At 44.2% G+C, this 27,402-nt stretch overlaps 1 protein-coding gene across 4 annotated transcripts in view; it reads right to left on the bottom strand.

Annotated features, from left to right (window-relative positions):
- The window catches only part of FAM47E (family with sequence similarity 47 member E), a 62,315-nt gene that overhangs the window by 3,266 nt on the left and 31,647 nt on the right, over positions 1-27,402 (bottom strand). For all 4 annotated transcript variants that reach the window (XM_075606712.1, XM_075606714.1, XM_075606713.1 and 1 more), the window contains one exon: positions 2,590-2,748. In XM_075606712.1, coding sequence (XP_075462827.1) covers positions 2,590-2,748 — 159 coding nt within the window. The remainder of the gene's footprint in view (positions 1-2,589; positions 2,749-27,402) is intronic.

Here is a 27,402-nt window from a genome sequence, read left to right as displayed (position 1 = left end):
GCCCATATTATATGGGTATGATGTACTACTATGCCAATCAATCGGTACAGGGTGGGTATAGTGGGTCTGGGGTGGGTGGTTAGGCCTCCCGCGTGGGTAGCGGGGGAGGGTGGGTTATCCCCTGAATTACTATAGCGGTTATTCACTGCTAAGGTGATTAAGGGGTTAGGGGCCATTAGATTGTATTTTTTATATATTCTTTCTGGCAACTGAGGACATGGCCCTGCAGTATGCTGACTAGGATGCCCTTCAGAATGGCAGGGGTAAGTAGAAAGGTTTTATTTACTTTATTTATGCTGGCTGGCTAATGTTTTGTTTAATAATGGGCAAATGATCTATTATCCATATCTGGATAATAGTTATTTTGCACACTACTGTACTGTATGTGTTTGGGGGGGGAGGTGTATTTATTTAAATGTAGGCCATCTTTATTTATTTTTACAACACAAATGGTACCGCAGGCCTGCCGGGACCCACAGGGACCACCTGAGGACACCCGGACGCCCACGGGGACCCCAGGAAGCCCGCGTGGATCACCCGGGGACCCCGCCGGCCTCTGGTATTAATCCTGTGTAAAAAAATAAATTATGGTTTTATGTGGGGGCACAGGGGGTGGGTGGGTTGTGTATTGGTGTTTATTACATATTATAATGGTTATTGGTGGCCTAGGATGTGGGCAGTAGGGCTGTTGTGTATATTTTTATTTATTGTGGGTAGCAGGGGTGGGTCAAGGGGGTAGTATCCCCAAAGATGGGTGTTTAGGCCTACCGGGTGGGTAGCGGGAGGGGTTAACCCTTCATTACCATAGCGTTATTAACCTCTAAGGTAATGAAGGGGTTAAGTCCACCCGCAACCCCCCCGCAAGGCCTAAACACACACCAAGGGCCAAATACCACCTTCACCCACCCCCGCTACCCACAATAAGCATGGCACTGGTGGTTAACCCCTTCATTGCCTTAGCGGTTAGCCACTAAGGTAATGAAGTTGCCTGTAAATGCATTTTTCATGCATGTGATTCATGCCGGGGGTCTCCAGTGCTGATATTAATGGGTATCAGCTGCAGTCTCCCGACATGAATCCAATGCAGAAAAAATGCATTTTTTTTCTAAGTGCCGTCTCGCCGCTTATCGGCAGCTTCTCACCACCTTCTTGCCAACTTTTCCTGGTGAGACAATTTGGAGAGGAAATCTCCATTCTAGAGCAGCAATTAGCCACGATAAGCTAATCGGGGCTACTAGGATAGCGCGAGTTTGACAAGCTGGCGATAAGTGGCATCTCGCCGCGCGTTTGACGATTTATTTATTTTTTTGGCAAAAAAAATTGCCGAAAAGCTCTTATAGACGACTTATTGGGGCTTAATGAATAGCAGTAGGCTTTTTTGGTGATAAACTGGCGATAAGTGGCTTATCGCTGCTTACTGCATGAGGCCCTTAATTGTATATTTCAACAGATTATCTTGCTTAAAGCGGAATATTGATAAATTATCATATTGAATTTAAGGTTAAGTGTAAAAATTGAGAAAGATTTTGCACTTGAAATATATGGTTCAGTATACCAGCATCAGTGGAAAAAATTTTTAAAACTTTATCAGATGACCTTATCTTGAAATTATATAAATGATAATTTGCCTGAAATCATTGAGATGTTGAACTGGCTTGGCCCTGGTGCAATTTTTCAATGCTAAAAGGGCGCATGAAGGGTAAGAAAACTGTTGTATTTTGTAGAAAAAAACATCAATTAGTTTCAAGACTTTTTATGTTTTAATTATTTTTAATTAAGATTTTATCCTAATGCTACTAAAACAGCTTGGTAAAGCAGCAGTACACGTTTGTTTTTTGAATTGCTTATTTTTAATGTTATCTTTATCTGGTTCCCAAACCTGAGTCTCCTTGCCAATTTGAATTCCCTTTTAAGCTTTAAAGCTATTGGCTCATCTGCTTTATATAGCAGATCCTTGGAGGCTTATAACGCTTTGGCCAAAGGGTTTAACTAAATAACCCTTATTCATGAGACCACTATTTTATTTTAGCCTAATTGGTAGGAGCACAGGAATCGTTCTTTTTGTTTTTCTATATTTAAGGCCTATCTTTTTACCAGCAGCAAACTTCTATAGGGAGGAGCGCGGTATTATGTACAGTTTCTCACTAATATTAGGCAATCCTTTTCCTTGCTGCCTACTCCATAAGGGCATTTTAATATAGTATCACTGAAACGTCATAGTGGTAGGTTTATTGGCTCATCTGCTTTACATAGCAGTTACTGAGCCCCTACCAATTTTCCTATTAGTGCAGGCATAATACACCCAAGTGTCAGTCTGGACATCACCCTCCGTTGAAGAGTAGGTGAATGTATAAGGCCGACAAAAACAAATATGGTAGGAGCGCAGGAATCGTTCTTTTTTTTCTTCTAAATGTAAGGCCTATCTTTTTACCAGCAACAAACTTCTAAAGGAAGGAGCGCGGTAATATGTACAGTCTTCCACAAAGCTTTAAGATTACAGGATTTTTGGGTCACTGGTGTTTTAAGAAGAGCATCGTTCAACAATCTCGTCTTAAGCCATTGTAAATGTCAGTCATGTGCACGAGTTACCTTTTGGCTCAGCCTGATTCTTAAATCCATGCTCTTGTCTGTCTCTTCTGCTTTCGGATCTGTTAGTGGTTCATTGATTTTCAGTTTTTTCCATGTTTTGGGATCAAGGTACCATGCTCCATACCTAGATTTCACCCAACTAGGACAGTACGTGGACTCCTTTTAAAAACAGAAACAAATATGTGTAAGTTTTATTATATTCACACCAGGGAATTTGTTTACCCACAGTTTACCTCTATAGTAAGGTAACTATGATACTGGCTTTGGCCAACTTTTAATTACACTACTCACAAAAGCATATGCTTTATTTAACCCCTTCAGGCTTTCTTACATTTTTCACTAGTCCATGGGACAATAATTACATATATTCAGTGTACTGTAGGTACTTGCAAATTTGGTTATGCCTTGATGGGGTTGCAGGCTTATAACGCTTTGGCCAAAGGGTTTAACTAAATAACCCTTATTCATGAGATCACAATTTAATTTTAGCGTAATTGGTAGGAGCGTAGAAATCGTTCTTTTTGTTTTACCATGCTCCATACCTAGATTTCACCCAATCGTTGTAACCCCTATTCAAGTCAATGGGAGTTTTCGGCTGATCGCATCGGACAATATAGAATTACCCTCCAATATGTTAATACCCTATCTGCTCTTGCACCTACAAGAGTTAAGAACAAACAGACACATTAGAAGTATACAACAGACGACAGAGAAGCCCAATGCTACATGCAACATGACAAAAATACACAGTTAAATACTTATATATTCTCTTGGAAAAGGGTCATTTCGTTTAACCCTTAGGGCAAAGCATTGTAAGCTTGCGAGCCACGACAAGGCAGACCCTGTTCGCAAGTCCTAACACTACCAGATAAAATACTAATTTAATTCTATTAGGTCGAGTCCCCGCTGGCGCTGAGCTCGCTATGCGTTTGGCGCTTAGTGCGCTTACCTCTGTGAATGGGAATCCTCCCGTTCACACTCGCGCTGTGTGTGGGCGCTCATGCGCGTGCCCGCACGTTCTCCCAAGCTTTGTGCTTCAGGAGACACTGGAGAGATACTTCCAGGCTCAGAGCAGGGTCACATTCTCAGCTGCACCCCCACGCAGGACTTACCCGGCATCAGCTCTCTCCTCTCCCTGGTGTGTGTGCATACCAGTCAAGGAAAAAAAATGCATTACATGAAGTCATATATCCAATGGGGCTACTACATTTAAAGCAAAGGATTCTGTGATAAATTATGACATTAAAAGTTTGATAAATTGTAATACAATTTATGTCGTATACCTTTTGGAATGTAAATGCGGCCTACAGTATATAGGCAGGACCAAAAGGAGCCTTAAACAGCGCTTTTTGGAATACCGTGGGAACATACTCAAAGGAGTGATGACCCACGGAGTTTCAAAACATTTTTGTATCAGACATAATAAAGACCCTCAAGGGCTTAAAATTATAGGGATAGAACATGTTTTAAGTAGTGATTATGGAGGCAATAGAATGATGTTACTTAGATGGAGGGAGATATATTGGATTCACGAACTGGGCACTATGTCTCCCAATGGCCTTAATGAAGATATAGATTTGGTAGCCTTTTTATAAATATGTTTTCAAAATGTGTTTTATTCTTTGTGTAGCCCTGGTCTCCTTCGGCTCCCCGAGACCCCCCTCCTTGCTGGCAGCGCGATCGCGGGTGCCGCCGGAGGCAGCGACGGACCTGCCGGCTGTTTGCAAAGGAGGGGGCCGGAGCAGGGAGCGTTCCGAGCCTCGGGAGGCTCTGCGGCGCACCCGGCTAGTGGGGGCCGCCATTATGAATGTTCGCGCATGCGCAGTGGTTGCGCATGCGCAGAAGGGGTGCAGGAGTTGCGGCAGCCATTAGAAATTTGCGCATGCGCAATTGGATCGCGCATGCGGCCCCAATTGAATAGAAGCCTCCACGGGACTACAATTCCCATGAGGCCAAGGGAGGAAGGCACCAGGTGCTCCCGTGTGGCCAATGAGGGCCAAGGATTCTCGGCAGCCGCATTTAGATACATTTTGCGGGCTTGCAGTGAGGCAGTTGGAGCAGGGAGCTGGGTAAGTGTGGGTGCTTGGGAGCAGTAGCCCCTTGCACTAGGCCAGTTAACCCCAGAGGCCCCAAATAACAGTTACCATTGCCCCTTTAGCTGTTTGGGTTAAGTTAAGGAAGCACTCAGTGGCGCGCAGCCTGATTCCTGGGTCTGGGATCAGAGCCTCAGTTATATAGAGACTATCTTCTTGGAGGCCACGGCAAGCAGTGACTGCGGCCTGCCAGCTGCAGACGGATCCCTGTCAAGGTACAGACGGTGCGGAGCCGTGGTGATATTATCCACGCCGGAATTCACCCCACGCGTAGGAGGACGTCTCATCGGATCAGGCGGATCCACTTCAGTTGTATAGCGGCACCCGTGGCTGGAGCCCGGGGCAGGTATCTATAAAGAGTGCACCAACACGTCAAGGGATAGCGCTATCTCCAACACACGTGGGTGGGTTTGGACATAAGGTACTTTGGGGAATACTTATGTTGATGTGTGCACCCGGTGCACGTCCATGTGTGTTATATGCATCTTGCTGTGGGGTACAGGGTACCAAAGTTATTATTAGTAGTTACAATAGTAAACAGTTATTAGCATACACTGTGTGCGAGTCTTATTACTGTGTTCCTGTAAGAGGACCATCCCACTCAGGTGGGAACCCTTCCAGGTGGAGGCGCTGTGTACGACGAACCAGGTAACCCCAGGCTCCCAGTGGCGGAGGTTCAGGCCTTCTGTGAGCCTATCAGGTAACGCACCACTCCCGGTAACACAAGTGTAGATTTCCCCACATGGTCCCTATCTGCGATTGGGGGGGGGGGGGGGAGGTGTTACATTTGGATAGGTGGTTATTAGGTTACATACATATCTGTGCAATATATGTAATTAGTATTAAACTCTATAGTTGTTGAATCCAACACCATCATTAATTGTAACTCCTAATTTTAGTATTTAATTGTTTTTTATTGTTAATATTGATTCATTTTGGAGATTGCTAAATTTATTGTCCTTTTATTATAATCATAAAGAACTAATATTTAATAATATGCAGATATACAAAGAATTTTTATCATGTAAATTATAATTGTAATTGTAATGGAGAGAAGATGGGGTTTTTACACTCTTTACATATATCTTCAATTGATATTCTGGCGCCATCTACTGCTTATTCAGACCCAGTACATCCCAGTTGTATCTAACAGCTACTGAGAATCTAAGGGAAATTGTACCCATTGGTTGATAGCTGTTGGAATTTTCAATAAATAGTTAGATCAGCAGCCTTGTGGATGCAGAGCCCCTGACGAAGAGAAAGATTCTCGAAACGCATAGGGCTGTATCCACTAAGGCTGCTGAATTGCGAAGCAGAGCACGAGATCCTGAGTCTGATCTGTCAGACTGCTGGAGACAGCACATCGGTCCTAAGCCCAGCCCCCTGGGGTAACGACGCGAGAACACGAGTGCGGTGACGTCACGAGCGCACGTGACGCGGATGCAGGAGTGGAGCAACGCTGAACCTGGGAGAAGGGTGTCTGGAACTGAGGCTCTCTCCATGCAAGAGACGGACACTGCGGCTTTCCCAGCTTGCTGAAGTTTCGGATTGACCTTCCTAGATGTGCCTATTACCAACTTACTTCTTATATGTGTTTTTAACTGTGTTCTTTTAGCATTAAAACTTTACATATTGCACTATGGGTCTTGCGACCTTTTTTCCTTTTTTATCTTTATAGGACAGCTCTCAGTCTGAGACAGCCACCTTCCACAAGCATTACGTTCCTTATCAATGGTGGCTGTCAGATGTCTCCGCTTACTTCCCGATTGCCCAACCATTCTTCCTAGGTTAACCTTCTGAGTGCTGGATAAAGGACTCAGATCTATGTTTCCCAGGCATAACTATCAGTCCCTTTTATCATATATATCATATTTCATAAATTTTATCATATAAATAAAGCGCAAGAAAAGTGGCTACTTACAATGTAGCTGAAATAAACTAATAATATAAAACAAACTTCACCATATTGGCATTTTTCTCTTTTATAGATCATATCTCGCCCTGGATTCTTATAAGGATATTCTATGTATTTATCCCACGTGTTAGACATTTAACCACCTGTTGTCTCTGATTTGTGCCTTTCGTATTTTTGTATATCATTGGTGTTGTGTACATCCATTACATTACGGCAGCACTCATTGGACACCATTTTCACTATTGTTGATAATTAGTTTTGCGCACCTCATTTTGCCTTTATATATATATATATATATATATATATATATATATATATATATATATATATAAAATCACAATTATTAAGGTCATGGTGGGTAAAAAAAGTGACAAAAACCCTCCACAGTAAAGCATAAAGCAACTGTAAATATTCTTGTATGTTCGTTTGCATGTCTTAGACAGGTCTGCAACCCTGTCTCTCCCCATTATCGCCCAGCACACAGCGTTTCCACTGCAGCAAGGGTTTCTGGGAAATGATATGCAAATGAGCACACAGTGCCACCTTTTGCCTCAAGCTCGTATTACACAAGCAAATCCTCAAGCCAATGCATACTGTTTTAAACACAGCTTTTAGACAGAGGCTGGGATGAGATGCATACAGTATATTGAAAAAACAAGAGAAAAAGGAGCCCAAGAAAATAGCACTCTGGTATACTGTTGGCAATATCAAAACACATTTATTTATTAGATGTCACAAAAAGAAATAAAAGATAGCACAGTAATTTTAAAACACGGCATAGATCCCCTGTGCGTAAACAGAAGCAGTATGCTGACTACAGTGCCCGTCATATCCATTAGAAACACTGAAAGAAGCCAGGGAGTGGATAACAAATATCCCTAGCTTTAGTACAAATCCCAGAAGAGAAATTCATTGAGTAATAATTGAGTAATAATTGTACAACTTCTTAGGGGAAAAAACAGCAAACAGTGCTATTCTGTGGCAGATATATAATTACTGAGAGTATACCACCCATATACATAGGATGCGGGGAAGCTGGAACCAAAAACTCACATAGATCTAAAGTCTCTTCAAAAATGTCATGGACTGATGATATAGTGGGTTTGATACCAAAACAAGCTTAAATGGCAATACATAAAGCCAGTCCTATTGGAGAGACAAGTAGCAAGTAGATTTGATCCAGATTCAATTAAACACAGTCCTGACGTGTGTATAAACGCACAGCACTATCCTGCACACACGTATAAAGATGACAAGGCAAACATAAGACAGCAGCATAAATCGGTATAATTATGTATCCCAAGAGGGGGAGAAACCAGGGGATCCTGCCCACTTCACCCACTCCTACGCGTTTCGGCTGGATGCCTTCAACTGGGAGTGGTGGGGTAGGCAGAATAATATGCACACTTAAAAAGGATTGAATTCGCGCCAAAAAACGCGATTGCCAGGTGAAAATTAAGACCTCAGACATACCTTAATGATTACCAGGGGTGCGGGAGACAAATGATCCTATTGCGCATGCGCAACGTGACATCATCGGCTTGGTGCGCTCCAAGTTGAGACGCACCACCATAGAGCCCTGTGCGCATGTGCATAGTTCCCACCGAAGGTCCCAAGCTAAGGGGAGATTGGCACTCAATGTCTTTAAAGACTATAGAGCATGCGCCTGCGCATCATGGCATAGCCAAGCATGTGTGCGTCTCAAATTGAAACGCACAGCCATAATGCCTGACATGTATGCGCAAGCCCTGTTTCCCAAGCTCAGGAAAGAAATACCAGTACCTGCCTCAATACATTTTAAAGCAGGCAGAAGCTATAATAAATACTGGTAAAACTCCTTATGTGTGCTCACATAGCATCAAACACAGAAAACAAACTGATAATAAAATATAGAATAAATACATAACAGGACATGTAAGTCTCTTAAGATTCTGTTGACAATGCATTTAACATCTGCTGTTATATAAGGGCTAAATGCCTGATGTTGACAAGATAAGCGTTGAAAACTACACTGAATCTTTTAAATGCAATTCAAATCAGGTAAACACCGAGTATCATTATGAGCTTATTAACATAATAACTGTGCCTAGATCAGAATAACGTTTATCCAATATCCTCCCATTCTGATATATGGATATTCACAACGAATATAATGTAGATGAATTAACTTATAGGTCCATATTATATCACAGTCACAATATCAGAAATGGTTGCATAGATGGTTCCAAATGTGAATTCACATTGACTCGGAAAGATATTTCTTTCTCATGATGTTAAGTCCTGGATGAAGTTGGATAAATATAATCCGTGATGACTCCAGAATCTGTCAGAAGATGGCCATACCCAGGATTCTAAAAATAAAAAAGAGAAAGAAGAAAGGGTGTGTTGAATATTCTTATAATGATTTTTTAAGGTTAAAAGAATGTACAGCAATTAAATACATATCAATATATACACAAAAAAGCCTAACAACAAAGACCCATATAGGAGAGCTACAAAAACATAGCGAAGCCCAGGTAGTCGTTAAGACCCCATGGAATCATAGAGTCCATTTGGACTATCCACCTGGACTCCCTACGCAGTAAGGCCTTCTCCAAGTCTCCACCCCGAATTCCCAAAGTAACTTTTTCTATTGCAAAGGCCTTCAGGAGGGTGTAATCTGATTTATGCATCAGAAGGAAGTGTCTGGCTATTGAGGGGATCTTTTTGAACCCTTCTAAGTCCCTCGTAGCGTTCTTAATATTTCTTGTATGCTCGAGGACTCGAAACCTGAACTCACGTGTGGTCATCCCGATATAGGGAAGGCCACATGGACAGGTAATACAATAAATAACTCCCTTGGTTTTTCAACCAAGGAAGTCCTTTATTCTAAATGTATGGGCTCCAGAATAATCAGTAAACACCTCCGTCTGATGCATAAACCTGCACGCAGAGCAATTCATGCATTTGTAAAAGCCCTTCTTCCTGAAAGAGGATAGAAATGTCTCTGTGGTATTGGGAACAAAATGGCTATTGACCAGTTTATCCTTTAGGTTAGGAGATTTTCGGCTGGTCATGTTGATTCTACTACCTAAGACTCGTTTAAGGTCAGGATCAGTCATCAAGACACCCCAGTGAGTCTGTAGTGTATTACGTAACACAGGCCACTGTTTATTATGGGTGCCAATAAACCTTATTTGTTTTTTAGTAGATGTTTTGATTTTTGGCTGCAGGAGAGAGTCTCTAGATTCTCTGAGACTCCCCTGAAAGCCTCTCTCAACACACCGACGGCTATAACCTTGTTGATAGAATCTTTTTTTCATCTCTCCTGCTCTCTCAAGGAAAGCTGACTCAGTAGACACATTGCGTTTCAATCGTAGGAATTCGCTAGTTGGGATGCCTTTTATCTGATGTCCTGGGTGGAAGCTAGTGGCGTGAAGTATAAAATTGGTGGCGGTCCCCTTATGAAAAATATCCGTAAGGAGACAACCACCAGGCCCAACACTAATGTATAGATCCAGGAATTCAACCCTTGTAGAACTACAACTAAAAGTCAATTTGATGTTCAAACCGTTGCGGTTGAGGACATCGACGAACTCCGCAAACCCCGTGGCAGATCCCTGCCAAAGGATGAGGATATCGTCGATGTACCTCAACCACAACGATACACACTGTGTATAATGAAGATTGGCTTCAGAAAACACAACCTCTTTCCCACCACCCCAGGAAAAGATTGGCATAGGAGGGTGCGCAAGTTGCACCCATCGCAGTTACTCTTTTCTGTAAATAATATTTATTTTTGAAAATGAAATAATTATGTGTAAGAATAAATTGTAACAAATTCAAAATAAGATGTGTGAGTTCAGTGGAGACGTTTTGCATAGAAAGATAGAATTTTGTGGCTCGCAATCCATCATTATGATTGATGCAGGTATAAAGGGATTCCACATCACAGGTCGCGAGGATAGTCTCCTCGTCGACCGTGATGTGGTCCAAGCGAGACAACACATCCATCGTATCTCTAATATACGATGGCAACGTCTCCACTGAAAAATGCAAAAAGGAATCAATAAATCTGCAGATGGGTTCGCACAATCCCCCTATGCCTGAGACAATTGGTCTCCCTGGGGGGTGGGAGAGGTTTTTATGTACCTTGGGCAACATGTAAAAAGTAGGTACCCTGGGGAATCTTGACGTAAGAGCCTGACTGTTATACTGAGTAATGGCCTCGTCCAGGACCGCTGACCGTAAAATAAGGTTAAGTTCGGCCTTGAAATGGATAGTAGGGTCACAAGTAAGCTCAGTGTAACAGTTGCTGTTTTTAAGTTGTTTCATGGCTTCTCGCGAATACATCACCTTACTTGTGATCCTACTATCCGTTTCAACACCGAACTTTACCTTATTTTATGGTCAGCGGTCCTGGACGAGGCCATTACTCAGTGTAACAGTCAGGCTCTTACGTCAAGATTCCCCAGGGTACCTACTTTTTACATGTTGACCAAGGTACATAAAAACCTCTCCCACCCCCCAGGGAGACCAATTGTCTCTGGCATAGGGGGGTTGTGCGAACCCATCTGCAGATTTATTGATTCCTTTTTGCATTTTTCAGTTGAGACGTTGCCATCGTATATTAGAGATATCATGGATGTGTTGTCTCGCTTGGACCACATCACGGTCGACGAGGAGACTATCGGCGAGCCACAAAATTCTATCTTTCTATGCAAAACGTCTCCACTGAACTCACACATCTTATTTTGAATTTGTTACAATTTATTCTTACACATAATTATTTCATTTTCAAAAATAAATATTATTTACAGAAAAGAGGAACTGCGATGGGTGCAACTTGCGCACCCTCCTATTCCAATATTTTCCTGGGGTGGTGGGAAAGAGAGGTTGTGTTTTCTGAAGCCAATCTTCATTATACACAGTGTGTATCGTTGTGGTTGAGGTACATTGACGATATCCTCATCCTCTGGCAGGGATCTGCCACGGGGTTTGCGGAGTTTGTCGATGTCCTCAACCGCAACGATTTGAACATCAAATTGACTTTTAGTTGTAGTTCTACAAGGGTTGAATTCCTGGATCTATACATTAGCGTTGGGCCTGATGGTTGTCTCCTTACGGATATTTTTCGTAAGGGGACCGCCACCAATTCTATACTTCACGCCACTAGCTTCCACCCAGGACATCAGATTAAAGGCATCCCAACTAGCGAATTCCTACGATTGAAACGCAATGTGTCTACTGAGTCAGCTTTCCTTGAGAGAACAGGAGAGATGAAAAATAGATTATATCAACAAGGTTATAGCCGTCGGTGTGTTGAGAGAGGCTTTCAGGGGGGTCTCAGAGAATCTAGAGACTCTCTCCTGCAGCCAAAAATCAAAACATCTACTAAAAAACAAATAAGGTTTATTGGCACCCATAATAAACAGTGGCCTGTGTTACGTAATACACTACAGACTCACTGGGGTGTGTTGATGACTGATCCTGACCTTAAACGAGTCTTAGGTAGTAGAATCAACATGACCAGCCGAAAATCTCCTAACCTAAAGGATAAACTGGTCAATAGCCATTTTGTTCCCAATACCACAGAGACATTTCTATCTGCTTTCAGGAAGAAGGGCTTTTACAAATGCATGAATTGCTCTGCGTGCAGGTTTATGCATCAGACGGAGGTGTTTACTGATTATTCTGGAGCCCATACATTTAGAATAAAGGACTTCCTTGGTTGAAAAACCAAGGGAGTTATTTATTGTATTACCTGTCCATGTGGCCTTCCCTATATCGGGATGACCACACGTGAGTTCAGGTTTCGATTCCTCGAGCATACAAGAAATATTAAGAACGCTACGAGGGACTTAGAAGGGTTCAAAAAGATCCCCTCAATAGCCAGACACTTCCTTCTGATGCATAAATCAGATTACACCCTCCTGAAGGCCTTTGCAATAGAAAAAGTTACTTTGGGAATTCGGGGTGGAGACTTGGAGAAGGCCTTACTGCGTAGGGAGTCCAGGTGGATAGTCCAGATGGACTCTATGATTCCACGGGGTCTTAACGACTACCTGGGCTTCTCTATGTTTTTGTACTGTACCTCTCCTATATGGCTCTTTGTTGTTAGGTTTTTTTGTGTATATATTGATATGTATTTAATTGCTGTACATTCTTTTAAATCTTAAAAAATCATTATAAGAATATTCAACACACCCTTTCTTCTTTCTCTTTTTTATTTTTAGAATCCTGGGTACGGCCATCTTCTGACAGATTCTGGAGTCATCACGGATTATATTTATCCAACTTCATCCAGGATTTAACATCATGAGAAAGAAACATCTTTCCGAGTCAATGTGAATTCACATTTGGAACCATCTATGCAACCATTTCTGATATTGTGACTGTGATATAATATAGACCTATAAGTTAATTCATCTACATTATATTCGTTGTGAATATCCATATATCAGAATGGGAGGATATTGGATAAACGTTATTCTGATCTAGGCACAGTTATTATGTTAATTAACTCAAAATGGTACTCTGTGTTTACCTGATTTGAATTGCATTTAAAAGATTCAGTGTAGTTTTCAACGCTTATCTTGTCAACATCAGGCATTTAGCCCTTATATAACAGCAGACGTTAAATGCATTGTCAACAGAATCTCAAGAGACTTACATGTCCTGTTATGTATTTATTCTATATTTTATTATCAGTTTGTTTTCTGTGTTTGATGCTATGTGAGCACACATAAGGAGTTTTACCAGTATTTGTTATAGCTTCTGTCTGCTTTAAAATGTATTGAGGCAGGTACTGGTATTTCTTTCCTGAGCTTGGGAAACAGGGCTTGCGCATACATGTCAGGCATTATGGCTGTGCGTTTCAATTTGAGACGCACACATGCTTGGCTATGCCATGATGCGCAGGCGCATGCTCTATAGTCTTTAAAGACATTGAGTGCCAATCTCCCCTTAGCTTGGGACCTACGGTGGGAACTATGCGCACAGGGCTCTATGGCGGTGCGTCTCAACTTGGAGCGCACCAAGCCGATGATGTCACGTTGCGCATGCGCAATAGGATCATTTGTCTCCCGCACCCCTGGTAATCATTAAGGTATGTCTGAGGTCTTAATTTTCACCTGGCAATCGCGTTTTTTGGCGCGAATTCAATCCTTTTTAAGTGTGCATATTATTCTGCCTACCCCACCACTCCCGGTTGAAGGCATCCAGCCGAAATGCGTAGGAGTGGGTGAAGTGGGCAGGATCCCCTGGTTTCTCCCCCTCTTGGGATACGTAATTATACCGATTTATGCTGCTGTCTTATGTTTGCCTTGTCATCTTTATACGTGTGTGCAGGATAGTGCTGTGCGTTTATACACACGTCAGGACTGTGTTTAATTGAATCTGGATCAAATCTACTTGCTACTTGTCTCTCCAATAGGACTGGCTTTTTGTATTGCCATTGAAGCTTGTTTTGATATCAAACCCATTATATCATCAGTCCCATGACATTTTTGAAGAGACTTTATATCTATGTGAGTTTTTGGTTCCAGCTTCCCCGCATCCTATGTATATGGGTGGTATACTCTCAGTAATTCTATATCTGCCACAGGTTAGCACTGTTTGCTGTCTTTTCCCCTAAGAAGTTGTACAATTATTACTCAATTATTACACAATGAATTTCTCTTCTGGGATTTTGTACTAAAGCTAGGGATATTTGCTATCCACTCCCTGGCTTCTTTCAGTGTTTCTAATGGATATGACGGGCACTGTAGTCAGCATACTGCTTCTGTTTACGCACAGGGGATCTATGCCGTGTTTTTACATTTCTGTGCTAATCTTTTATTTCTTTTTGTGACATCTAATAAATAAATGTGTTTCTGATATTGCCAACGGTATACCAGAGTGCTATTTTCTTGGGCTCCCTTTTCTCTTGTTTTTTCAATTCATTTATTGGCCCTATAGCACCACTGACATATTTACTGAGTATATATATTATTGCCAATTTATTGGTTACCTTTATTATGCAGTCTTGTGGATGCGGGGTCTGTTCTCTCTCTTAGTATATATATATATATATATATATATATATATATATATATATATATATATATATATATATATACAGTGTTCGACAAATCACCCAAAAATCTACTCGCCCAACCAAAAAATCTACTCGCCACCTAGTCCCGCCCCAACCCGCCCCTAGTCCCGCCCCAACCCGCCCCTAGTCCCGCCCCCACCCGCCCCTAGTCCCGCCCCTAGTCCCGCCCCCAACCCCGCTTTAAAATAAAATATATAAATAAAATACATTTAATAAATTCCTAGTCAGAACAACATTCGTTTTTGACACAAATGTATTTATTGTATTACATTATACTACAATTAGTCCTTGTTACGTGTGTGTGTGTGTGTGTGTGTGTGTGTGTGTGTGTGTGTGTGTGTGTGTGTGTGTGTGTGTGTGTGTGTGTGTGTGTGTGTGTGTGTGTGTGTGTAAATGTCGGATCTAGAAATAAAAGCCAGATGTGAATGACTAGTTTCCTGAACCCCTTAACCAATGTCTGGACGTCCCCGCTTCACAATATCTAAAGCAGCAATCCCACCTGGGATCTTACCTGATCCGCAGTCCCTCAATGTCCAGGTACCTCATTCCCGCAATGTTATACATTGGAGGGGATGTGTTCCCTACCTGTCTTCTGGGTTAGGGGGGGTTCCGATGTCTCCCGTGTGAAGCTCGAGAGTTAGATCTGGAAGAAAGCAGCATAGGTTATTTCGGTGTAGTATAGGGCAGTTAAGATATATAGGGTAAATAAGAGATCCAGAGTGTGAGAGGGAGAGAGAGTGTGGGTCTGAGAGAGACAGAGACAGAGAGAGACAGAGAGAGAGACAGAGAGAGAGACAGAGAGAGAGATAGAGAGAGAGACAGAGAGAGAGACAGAGACAGAGAGAGAGACAGACAGACAGAGAGAGAGACAGACACACACACACACACAGCGGCACACCCACACACACACACAGAAAGAGAGAGAGACACACACACACAGAAAGAGAGAGACACACACACACAGAGAAAGAGAGACAGAGAAAGAGAGACACACAGAGAAAGAGAGAGAATGAGAGAGAACACACACACACTGAGAGAATGAGAGACAAAGAGAGAGAGCGACAGAGAGAGTGCGACAGAGAGAGCGAAGAAGAGAGTGTGACAGAGAGAGCGAGAGGGAGAGGGCGACAGAGAGGGAGAGGGCGACAGGGAGAGGGCGACACAGGGAGAGGGTGACACAGGGAGAGGGAGAGGGTGACACAGGGAGAGGGAGAGGGTGACACAGGGAGAGGGTGACACAGGGAGAGGGTGACACAGGGAGAGGGTGACACAGGGAGAGGGAGGGTGACACAGGGAGAGGGTGGGTGACACAGGGAGAGGGTGGGTGACACAGGGAGAGGGTGGGTGACACAGGGAGAGGGTGGGTGACAGAGGGAGAGGGAGGGTGACACAGGGAGAGGGAGGGTGACACAGGGAGAGGGAGAGGGTGACACAGGGAGAGGGAGGGTGACACAGGGAGAGGGAGGGTGACACAGGGAGAGGGTGACACAGGGAGAGGGAGAGGGTGGGTGACACAGAGATAGGTGGGTGACACAGGGAAAGGGAGAGGGTGACACAGGGAGAGGGAGGGGGTGACACAGGGAGAGGGAGGGTGACACAGAGAGAGGGAGAGGGAGGGTGACACAGGGAAAGGGAGGGTGACACAGGGAGAGGGAGGGTGACACAGGGAGAGGGAGAGGGTGACACAGGGAAAGGGAGAGGGTGACACAGGGAGAGGGAGGGTGACACAGGGAGAATGAGAGGGTGACACAGGGAGAGGGAGAGGGTGGGTGACACAGGGAGAGGTGGGTGACACAGGGAAAGGGAGAGGGTGACACAGGGAGAGGGAGGGGGTGACACAGGGAGAGGGAGGGTGACACAGAGAGAGGGAGAGGGAGGGTGACACAGGGAGAGGGAGAGGGTGACACAGGGAGAGGGAGAGGGTGACACGGGGAGAGGGAGAGGGTGACACAGGGAGAGGGAGGGTGACACAGGGAGATGGAGGGTGACACAGCGAGAGGGAGGGTGACACAGGGAGAGGAAGGGTGACACAGGGAGAGGAAGGGTGACACAGGGAGAGGGAGGGTGACACAGAGAGGGAGGGTGACACAGGGAGAGGGTGACACAGGGAGAGGGAGGGTGACACAGGGAGAGGGAGAGGGTGACACAGGGAGAGGGAGAGGGTGGGTGACACAGGGAGAGGGAGAGGGTGGGTGACACAGGGAGAGGGAGGGTGACACAGGGAGAGGGAGGGTGACACAGGGAGAGGGAGAGGGAAGGTGACACAGGGAGAGGGAGGGTGACACAGGGAGAGGGAGAGGGTGACACAGGGAGAGGGAGAGGGTGACACAGGGAGAGGGTGACACAGGGAGAGGGAGGGTGACACAAGGAGAGGGAGGGTGACACAAGGAGAGGGAGGGTGACACAGGGAGAGGGAGAGGGTGACACAGGGAGAGGGAGGGTGACACAGGGAGAGGGAGGGTGACACAGGGAGAGGGAGGGTGACACAGGGAGAGGGTGGGTGACAGAGGGAGAGGGAGGGTGACACAGGGAGAGGGAGGGTGACACAGGGAGAGGGAGAGGGTGACACAGGGAGAGGGAGGGTGACACAGGGAGAGGGAGGGTGACACAGGGAGAGGGTGACACAGGGAGAGGGAGAGGGTGGGTGACACAGAGATAGGTGGGTGACACAGGGAAAGGGAGAGGGTGACACAGGGAGAGGGAGGGGGTGACACAGGGAGAGGGAGGGTGACACAGAGAGAGGGAGAGGGAGGGTGACACAGGGAAAGGGAGGGTGACACAGGGAGAGGGAGGGTGACACAGGGAGAGGGAGAGGGTGACACAGGGAAAGGGAGAGGGTGACACAGGGAGAGGGAGGGTGACACAGGGAGAGGGTGACACAGGGAGAATGAGAGGGTGACACAGGGAGAGGGAGAGGGTGGGTGACACAGGGAGAGGTGGGTGACACAGGGAAAGGGAGAGGGTGACACAGGGAGAGGGAGGGGGTGACACAGGGAGAGGGAGGGTGACACAGAGAGAGGGAGAGGGAGGGTGACACAGGGAGAGGGAGAGGGTGACACAGGGAGAGGGAGAGGGTGACACGGGGAGAGGGAGAGGGTGACACAGGGAGAGGGAGGGTGACACAGGGAGAGGGAGGGTGACACAGCGAGAGGGAGGGTGACACAGGGAGAGGAAGGGTGACACAGGGAGAGGAAGGGTGACACAGGGAGAGGGAGGGTGACACAGAGAGGGAGGGTGACACAGGGAGAGGGTGACACAGGGAGAGGGAGGGTGACACAGGGAGAGGGAGAGGGTGACACAGGGAGAGGGAGAGGGTGGGTGACACAGGGAGAGGGAGAGGGTGGGTGACACAGGGAGAGGGAGGGTGACACAGGGAGAGGGAGGGTGACACAGGGAGAGGGAGAGGGAGGGTGACACAGGGAGAGGGAGGGTGACACAGGGAGAGGGAGAGGGTGACACAGGGAGAGGGAGAGGGTGACACAGGGAGAGGGTGACACAGGGAGAGGGAGGGTGACACAAGGAGAGGGAGGGTGACACAAGGAGAGGGAGGGTGACACAGGGAGAGGGAGAGGGTGACACAGGGAGAGGGAGGGTGACACAGGGAGAGGGAGGGTGACACAGGGAGAGGGAGGGTGACACAGGGAGAGGGTGACACAGGGAGAGGGAGGGTGACACAGGGAGAGGGTGACACAGGGAGAGGGTGACACACGGAGAGGGAGGGTGACACAGGGAGAGGGAGAGGGTGACACAGGGAGAGGGAGAGGGTGACACAGGGAGAGGGAGAGGGTGACACAGGGAGAGGGAGAGGGTGACACAGGGAGAGGGAGGGTGACACAGGGAGAGGGAGAGGGTGACACAGGGAGAGGGAGGGTGACACAGGGAAAGGGAGAGGGACGGTGCACAGGGAGAGGCAGAGGGTGACACAGGGAGAGGGTGACACAGGGAGAGGGAGAGAGGGTGACACACTCACAGACACACACTCACTCTCACTCAGACACATACACTCAGACACACACACTCAGACACTCACTCTCACTCAGACACACTCACAGACACACACACACACACACAGTCTGTTACTCACACACACAAACACTAACCCGCAAGGCAGGGGGTCGCACATGGCAGCAGTGGGGCCTCCGCACGGCAGTGGGCCCCCCACACGGCAGAAGGGCCTCTGCAAGGCAGGGGGGTCGCACATGGCAGCGGGGGCCTCCGCACGGCAGGAGGGCCTCTGCAAGGGGCCGCGCCCCCTCCAGAGGCGGACGCTGACGCCTCAGTATTCCCTGATAGAATGGAGAAGCACCGGGTAGGGGATTTCCCCTGCTAACAGCTGAGTGCTGTACTCATAGCTGGCCATCAGAGCAGGAGAAGCGTAGGGCTCGGGGTTTCCTTAACAGCTGAGTGCTTGTGTGACAGATCGTCAGACTGTCGCTCCCCCTCCCCCCCCCCCCGAAGCGGACCCCCTTCAGAGGCGGACACCCTGGGCAGCAAGCGGGGATCGGGGGCAGGGGGGAGGAGATCAGGAGGGGGAGGAGATCGGGGAAGGGGCTAACCCACAGCTGCCTGCCGGCCCTCTTCCCCCCCTCCCCCTCGTTAACCCAATCAGGGAGGGGGATTATTTATTTAAAAAATAAAATAAAAATTTGGCTGAGCAGGGGAATTCATAGAGCCGCAGCACGGCTCGCCAGCAGCCTAAATCCACTCGCCACGGGCGAGTGGTTATCATTAATTGTCGAACACTATATATATATATATATATATATATATATATATATATATATATATATATATATATATATATATATATATATATATATATAATACAATGCACAGCCGGCACACCATATGCAAGTAAATAAGTTTTGGTGCTTATCCCATAAAGCAATAACAGACCATACGATACCGGTTGAAACACGACATCAAGGGACAGCACGCAGGTAAGTAAATCAAAAATGTTCTATATTTGATAGAAGACACTAAAACCGACATTTCGGTCCCCCAGTGGCACCTTTCTGCACCACCTTGAGAAAGGTCCCACTGGGGGACCGAAACGTCGGTTTTTGTGTCTTCTATAATTTTTGATTTACTTACCTGCGTGCTGTCCCTATATTTATTTATTTATATACACACACACATACACAAACACACACACACACACACACACATATATATACATACATACATATCTGTACCGTGTTAGCCAAGCTTAATAATCAAAAGCGAATAGACTATAACGTTCTGTGGCTAACGAAATGCTTTTATTTGTTCGAGCTTTCGAGGAACAATGAATAAAGCAAGAAAGGTTTTTACTTAAAAACAGTGCATCCTGGAATGTATCTGTGAATGAAACCTATCCCTCCCCCTGTGCGATATGCGATTTATGACTTAAGGTGTTAAATGGAACTGCTTGTCGAGAAATAGAGCGCTATTTTGCGGACTTAATAATTTGAAGAAGATATTTTGCTCCTCTCGATGTCGTCAATTGCATTGCCAGTGAGGCAGGCGCTTCCATATACAGTGTGAGCCCAGAAGCTACCAAAGAGATACCAGGCCTTGATCCTAACCTACGCCGTGCAGTTTCCATAGCAAGACGTGTACAGGATCCATTAGCTGAGCTTGTGAAAATTGAACCCAAACACATTGGAGTTGGAATGTACCAGGTGATACTTGAAACCAAATGAATGAATAAGGTCACAAAGGGAAAGTGTAAAGAGACAAAAGAGAAGTCCCAGAACCGCGCCATGAGGTACCCAAACAAAAAGATCGACAGAGGAAGAAGAGATGTTTGAAATGGATACAACAAAGGAACAATGAGAAAGTATGCCGTCTCACAGAGATTGTTAAAAAGTACCCTGGACAGTATGGTTGAAGAGTGTGTCAGCTTTGTGGGAGTGGATATAAACAATATGTGCTCTGAAATTCTATTGAGGCATATTGCAGGGTTGAATTCAGCTAGAGCTAAGAATATAATTGAATGGAGAGAGAAGAATAGGCCCTTCATTAACCGAGAGCAATTCAAGATTAAAGGATTGGGTCCCAAGTCCTTCCAGGAATGGAATGTGAAATCATCAGGGGGTTCTTCCTGCGCGACTTGTGTTTCCGTGTGCAGACTACTTGTGGACGGAAACACCTCAATGCAAGACTTTTCCTTTCTTCCTTCACTTGCATTTTCTTGTTACTCAGTTTCGGGGACACAATCTTTTTTGTAGCAACTTTCTTTGGCTTTTCATTTGCCGGCTCAATCAGTTGAGCTTGTAATCCTTCTTGACAGTTTATTACCAAATATCTTAGAATTTCTCTCTTCTTTATTTTGTTGCCCCATTGTAATGTTGGATCCTGAAATATTCTCAAAGATCTCAGTGTTTCCAGAAAACAGCTCAGGTTCTCTACACGTCACACTTGAAGTATTACTGGTAGTTTTTGAGGTTGGAACCTTTCTTGCTCTAGCGGGGGCAGGCCTCGGTTTTGCTATTGCCTTTTTTGCTGGTGCTTTACTAGATTGCAAGGCATTGGGCTTTGTAAGCCACTTAGTTTTAGAAACTTTCTTTTCTAGTTTTCATTCGTCTTCCTCTTTGCTGTCTTCTTCTGAATCAGATGCACTCATAAAAGACAATTCCTGTTTTGGGGCCGCTGTGCTCCGTTTCGCTCTCCTTGGTAGTCCAGACATTTCCATGCTGACAAATCTTATTAGCCTTCGCTGTCAGTCAACAAGGGGAAGCTTGAGACGATGAGACCAGATCTTCAATCCTGCAATTATTCCACTCTCTACCTACTGCAATTCCCCACAACTACGGAATGTACAGAGGAATAAAAACCTTCACATACAGGCATTTCCGGGACATTTTTGTTCTTCTTCTAGTGAATCTTTATTAAGGATTCAGAATAGTAGCAAAAACACAGGGCAAGTGCAGCTTTTTATGTGACTTCTGTTGAAGAGGCCAGCTCTTCTGCATCTCAGGCTAGATGGTGAGTTTGTGCCAGCTTGTGTAAGGGAGTTGGTGGACAGAAGAGGGCGCCAGGAACTTTTAACTTGTCTTTATTACAGCAGTATAACAGTAGCATAGTTTATACCAACAGGACTGATTTTCAGCATACAAAATACAGCATGCATCAGGTCTCTCTCATTGCGAGTTAGTCCATCCCAGGTCCCTACTTAAACCTGAGAATGAACTGCTCGCTCCAGCAGTAGATTCCTATCTGCACCTCTCTATGGGGCCCTTAAACTGGAATACGGTCCCTAATGAAACAAAATAAAAGATGTTGCCTGCTACTTTCCTGCTTTACAGGCTGTGAGAGCCTGGAGACCTCCCTGATGTTAAGTGGAATCTGGGGTCTTCCCTGGTGTTATGGGGATCTTCCCTGGAGGTCTCGATGCCTTCTTCTTTTGGAGTTTTCTATCTGCTCTATTTCCTCTTCCACCGAATTTCCTCTTTTTAAAGAGGCGGTTGGAGGATTGGAGCTCTGTTCCTGTTGCAGTTCCCACTAGGGTTCCTTGGACCACAAATTGGTGGGTCCCTCCTCTAAAAAATGGAGGGCAAAACTTTGGGTCTTGCTCCCAGACGTTCATTAGAAAAAGGGACCTGTTCTACCTGGTTGCAATCAGTCACTAGAAGAGCTTGCTCTCGTTATCCAAACAGGAGAACCTATTCTCTAGGACAGGTTTCAATTTGTACAAATCACCCCTATGTAGATGGTTAGGATTAGAATTGAATCTGTTAAAATAATGGTTCTTTTTATTATTTACAAAAAGGTCCAGATGGACTCCTATAGGTGTCCTGTTTATGTGCTCTCCAAGTGTCTATTCTATTGTTTTAATAGTCTTCTTTGTCTCTCACCATTTTGCCATTTTTACGGTCCACTAATTCATTTTCAAAAGCCACCACCCTGGCATTAATATTGTCATCTAATTGGGTAAATCCCTCAGTGTCCTTATGTTCTTTCAATACATTTTGTACTGTTTCTATTTCTGCCTCAATCTCCTTCAATTTGTCTTCTCTATATCTAATTAGCAATTTCATGAGAGAGTTTGAGCAATTTGATAAGAGTTTATTCCGTTTTCTTCTGAATTCATCATTAGTGAAAAAAGTGTTTGTTTTTTTAAATTCTCCAACCCCTTGGGATCAATTTATCAAGATACTTTTGCAATGAGACACTGTCCCACCAGTGTCTCATTTCATCTTTTAATAATTTCAAGAGTTTAGAAAATTGATCATTCATGTGAACATTGTCAATAGGGACAGAGTTTTCACTGCTAAACCACCCAGCAAAGGCATTCCTCCTATTGTGACGATCACTACATGATTTAAGCATTTTAAAAGAATAAAATATCCAATTAAAAAAATAATAATACAACAAATGTGTATAAATGCTACAAGTGAATATTTATAAAAAAAAATGCAGCTAGTAAAGTTAGGAACAATATTGCAAAAAAGATAAGAAAACCAGCGCTCAATTAAATAATGTGAAAAATGATAAGTGTGTTCAATCAAATAAGTATACCATAAACATGTAGTGATCAAGGGGAAAGCATGTACTATAGAGGGATGCTGCTCTGATGTGGATAGACCTAATCTGTGGAAGTATACAAAAAGAAAGAGCGCAAACCTCTAATAGTATATATCAATATGGACAAGTTAATTTTAAAAAGACAGGGAAACCAAAGTCCCTATATCAATGACATGAAAAAGGAAGCAATAAACATATAGTAAAATACAATGTACAAAAAGTGTATATATAGAATAACCATCAAATGTCTGATCAATAGCTGATAAACACCAAATGGAGGAGGATAAGTGATATCAAAATGAAAAATCACTAACAGCTGAAGGCTACAAAAATGCAGTCGGCTGATGGGAGCAAGTTGATATTGTGCAGCAAAGGTGCTAGTTCAATCCTGACTGAGGATGATTATAAAAATGTATCCGTGTGCAGCCAATCCTATGGCTGAAATAGAAAGAACTTGCAAGGAGAAATAGGTATGGGGACGATCTCACCAATCTCTCTACACTTACATTGAGCCCACAAAGGGTCTGGCAGCAATAACACACTTTTTAGATGGTGATAATGGGATGTCTGGAATACAAAACAACTTTATTCTTTCTATTATTGAGTTTATATTGACACACTATGTTTTATTTCAATCACAGTTTTATCTTCAGATCTGTAGAATGGCCATGGGGACCAGGTTCGCCCCATGTTATGCCAATCTTTTTATGGGTAGCTGGTAAGAAAACAATATTTGGACCAACAACCCATATGGGGTGGGCTTTGTCTACTATGGTCGTTTCATAGATTATATTCTTATCATTTGGGACACTGCTTTTGGTGAAAATTACGAATGATTTACACATTTTTCTTTAAATATGTATGGTCTAGTCCATTTTGGCTTTATTTTTGTTAAATAAATCATGACACGGTGCAATATGTCATGTGTTGTTGTTCATCTGAGGTTGTATTTACCTAATTTTAAGACCTGCTAATTTTAAGACCTGTAAAACCATAAAATTCAAAGAGGGTGTACTTTCTTTTTCACACAACTGTATATATATTGTGACATAGTCCAAAGATGTTAGGCAGCTTTCTGCCCCATTTTAGAGCAGAAAGTGCAGGAATAGTTACAAATGATCCGTTCCACAGCTTCCCATTAACTCAGGCAGCTGGATGGAAAATCCAGACCACAGATTACCATGGCTCTAGTTCTCCCTCACCTGCTCTTCTAATCACATGCATAGGTATTTAGAGCAGAGAGGTTTTGCATTTCTCTCTCTCTCTCCTTGGAGCCTGGAGGCTGGGGGTATCGCTGCTCCCCTGCATCCAGTATCGGGGTTGACGGCCCCTCCACGTATCACAGTACCAGAGGATTTGCCTGGACACGGGACCGAGTTCCCACCACGAACAGATAAGACCAAACAAATGTTTACTGCTGTTGCTAAAAGACTGTGCTGTATCTAAGTGACCCTAAATGAGAGAGCATTGTTTTAAGCTGGGGAACCAGGTTAGTTGGCCAGCAGCTGTTAGAGAGACTGATTCTATGTGTAGTTAGATCCCTGAAAGGGATAGGATTTTGTTTATATAATTTGGTTTCTTTTTACTTGAAATAACAGTGTGGGAAATACTGTAACAATGAAATGAGTGAACTGCTGAATGAAAGTATCTGAGTACCTCTAACCTACACATGTTAAAGCTGCAGTACCTTACTTGGATGAAAATAAAGCAGGCAGAAGCCTGAGTTAAGCAGCTTAATACTTTGCATGATCCTGTTTTTGTATTAAATAACCCTAGAAGACTGTGTCGGGAAGAACCCAGACAGACGTCAGCACTACAAAAGAGGGGCGTTTGTCACATATGGTGGAGAATGCGGGCAGACACTAAAAAGTCTGTGGGTTTGCAAATAAATGCGGGGGGTTAAAATGGCCGCCCAGCTGAACTAAAGTACAGATGCTATGAGTGAAGTCTGTCCCGCTGTGTATATCAGTTGTGCTTCTAGCATACACAGAGAATGTGCGAAGTGTGGATGCAATAGCACCCTGAACCCAAACAGAAAACCAAAATGTTTTGCTGAAGAAAAAAAAAAAAAAATTTTGCATCTAGCAAGTGCTGTTTGTAAAGCTTATGCCTTTTGCTGAAGTGAGTGAATTTGCAGCTAGCAAGTGCTGTATGTAAGCTGCTGAAGTGAGTGAAATTGCAGCTAGCAAATTGTCCCTGCCGGGTTTCTAAAATGGCCGACGTGAAATGTTTGTTGTGTAATGTACGTAACCATACAAAACAGTGTCCCTTCAGGCCATACTATGATCACGACCCTGGAGGAGAGCCGTACCCACAGATGAATTTAGTATGCTGGGCCTGTCGTGAAGTAGGTCACATGGAAGATGTGTGCCCCAAAATTTTCAAAGACAGAATTTCTCTCTTCTTTATTTTGTTGCCCCATTGTAATGTTGGATCCTGAAATATTCTCAAAGATCTCAGTGTTTCCAGAAAACAGCTCAGGTTCTCTACACGTCACACTTGAAGTATTACTGGTAGTTTTTGAGGTTGGACATACAATGTACAAAAAGTGTATATATAGAATAACCATCAAATGTCTGATCAATAGCTGATAAACACCAAATGGAGGAGGATAAGTGATATCAAAATGAAAAATCACTAACAGCTGAAGGCTACAAAAATGCAGTCGGCTGATGGGAGCAAGTTGATATTGTGCAGCAAAGGTGCTAGTTCAATCCTGACTGAGGATGATTATAAAAATGTATCCGTGTGCAGCCAATCCTATGGCTGAAATAGAAAGAACTTGCAAGGAGAAATAGGTATGGGGACGATCTCACCAATCTCTCTACACTTACATTGAGCCCACAAAGGGTCTGGCAGCAATAACACACTTTTTAGATGGTGATAATGGGATGTCTGGAATACAAAACAACTTTATTCTTTCTATTATTGAGTTTATATTGACACACTATGTTTTATTTCAATCACAGTTTTATCTTCAGATCTGTAGAATGGCCATGGGGACCAGGTTCGCCCCATGTTATGCCAATCTTTTTATGGGTAGCTGGTAAGAAAACAATATTTGGACCAACAACCCATATGGGGTGGGCTTTGTCTACTATGGTCGTTTCATAGATTATATTCTTATCATTTGGGACACTGCTTTTGGTGAAAATTACGAATGATTTACACATTTTTCTTTAAATATGTATGGTCTAGTCCATTTTGGCTTTATTTTTGTTAAATAAATCATGACACGGTGCAATATGTCATATGTTGTTGTTCATCTGAGGTTGTATTTACCTAATTTTAAGACCTGCTAATTTTAAGACCTGTAAAACCATAAAATTCAAAGAGGGTGTACTTTCTTTTTCACACAACTGTATATATATTGTGACATAGTCCAAAGATGTTAGGCAGCTTTCTGCCCCATTTTAGAGCAGAAAGTGCAGGAATAGTTACAAATGATCCGTTCCACAGCTTCCCATTAACTCAGGCAGCTGGATGGAAAATCCAGACCACAGATTACCATGGCTCTAGTTCTCCCTCACCTGCTCTTCTAATCACATGCATAGGTATTTAGAGCAGAGAGGTTTTGCATTTCTCTCTCTCTCTCCTTGGAGCCTGGAGGCTGGGGGTATCGCTGCTCCCCTGCATCCAGTATCGGGGTTGACGGCCCCTCCACGTATCACAGTACCAGAGGATTTGCCTGGACACGGGACCGAGTTCCCACCACGAACAGATAAGACCAAACAAATGTTTACTGCTGTTGCTAAAAGACTGTGCTGTATCTAAGTGACCCTAAATGAGAGAGCATTGTTTTAAGCTGGGGAACCAGGTTAGTTGGCCAGCAGCTGTTAGAGAGACTGATTCTATGTGTAGTTAGATCCCTGAAAGGGATAGGATTTTGTTTATATAATTTGGTTTCTTTTTACTTGAAATAACAGTGTGGGAAATACTGTAACAATGAAATGAGTGAACTGCTGAATGAAAGTATCTGAGTACCTCTAACCTACACATGTTAAAGCTGCAGTACCTTACTTGGATGAAAATAAAGCAGGCAGAAGCCTGAGTTAAGCAGCTTAATACTTTGCATGATCCTGTTTTTGTATTAAATAACCCTAGAAGACTGTGTCGGGAAGAACCCAGACAGACGTCAGCACTACAAAAGAGGGGCGTTTGTCACATATGGTGGAGAATGCGGGCAGACACTAAAAAGTCTGTGGGTTTGCAAATAAATG

The sequence above is a fragment of the Ascaphus truei genome, chromosome 1 (assembly GCF_040206685.1).
Source record: "Ascaphus truei isolate aAscTru1 chromosome 1, aAscTru1.hap1, whole genome shotgun sequence".
NCBI lineage: Eukaryota > Metazoa > Chordata > Amphibia > Anura > Ascaphidae > Ascaphus > Ascaphus truei.
This window is presented reverse-complemented; position numbering and strand designations above follow the sequence as displayed.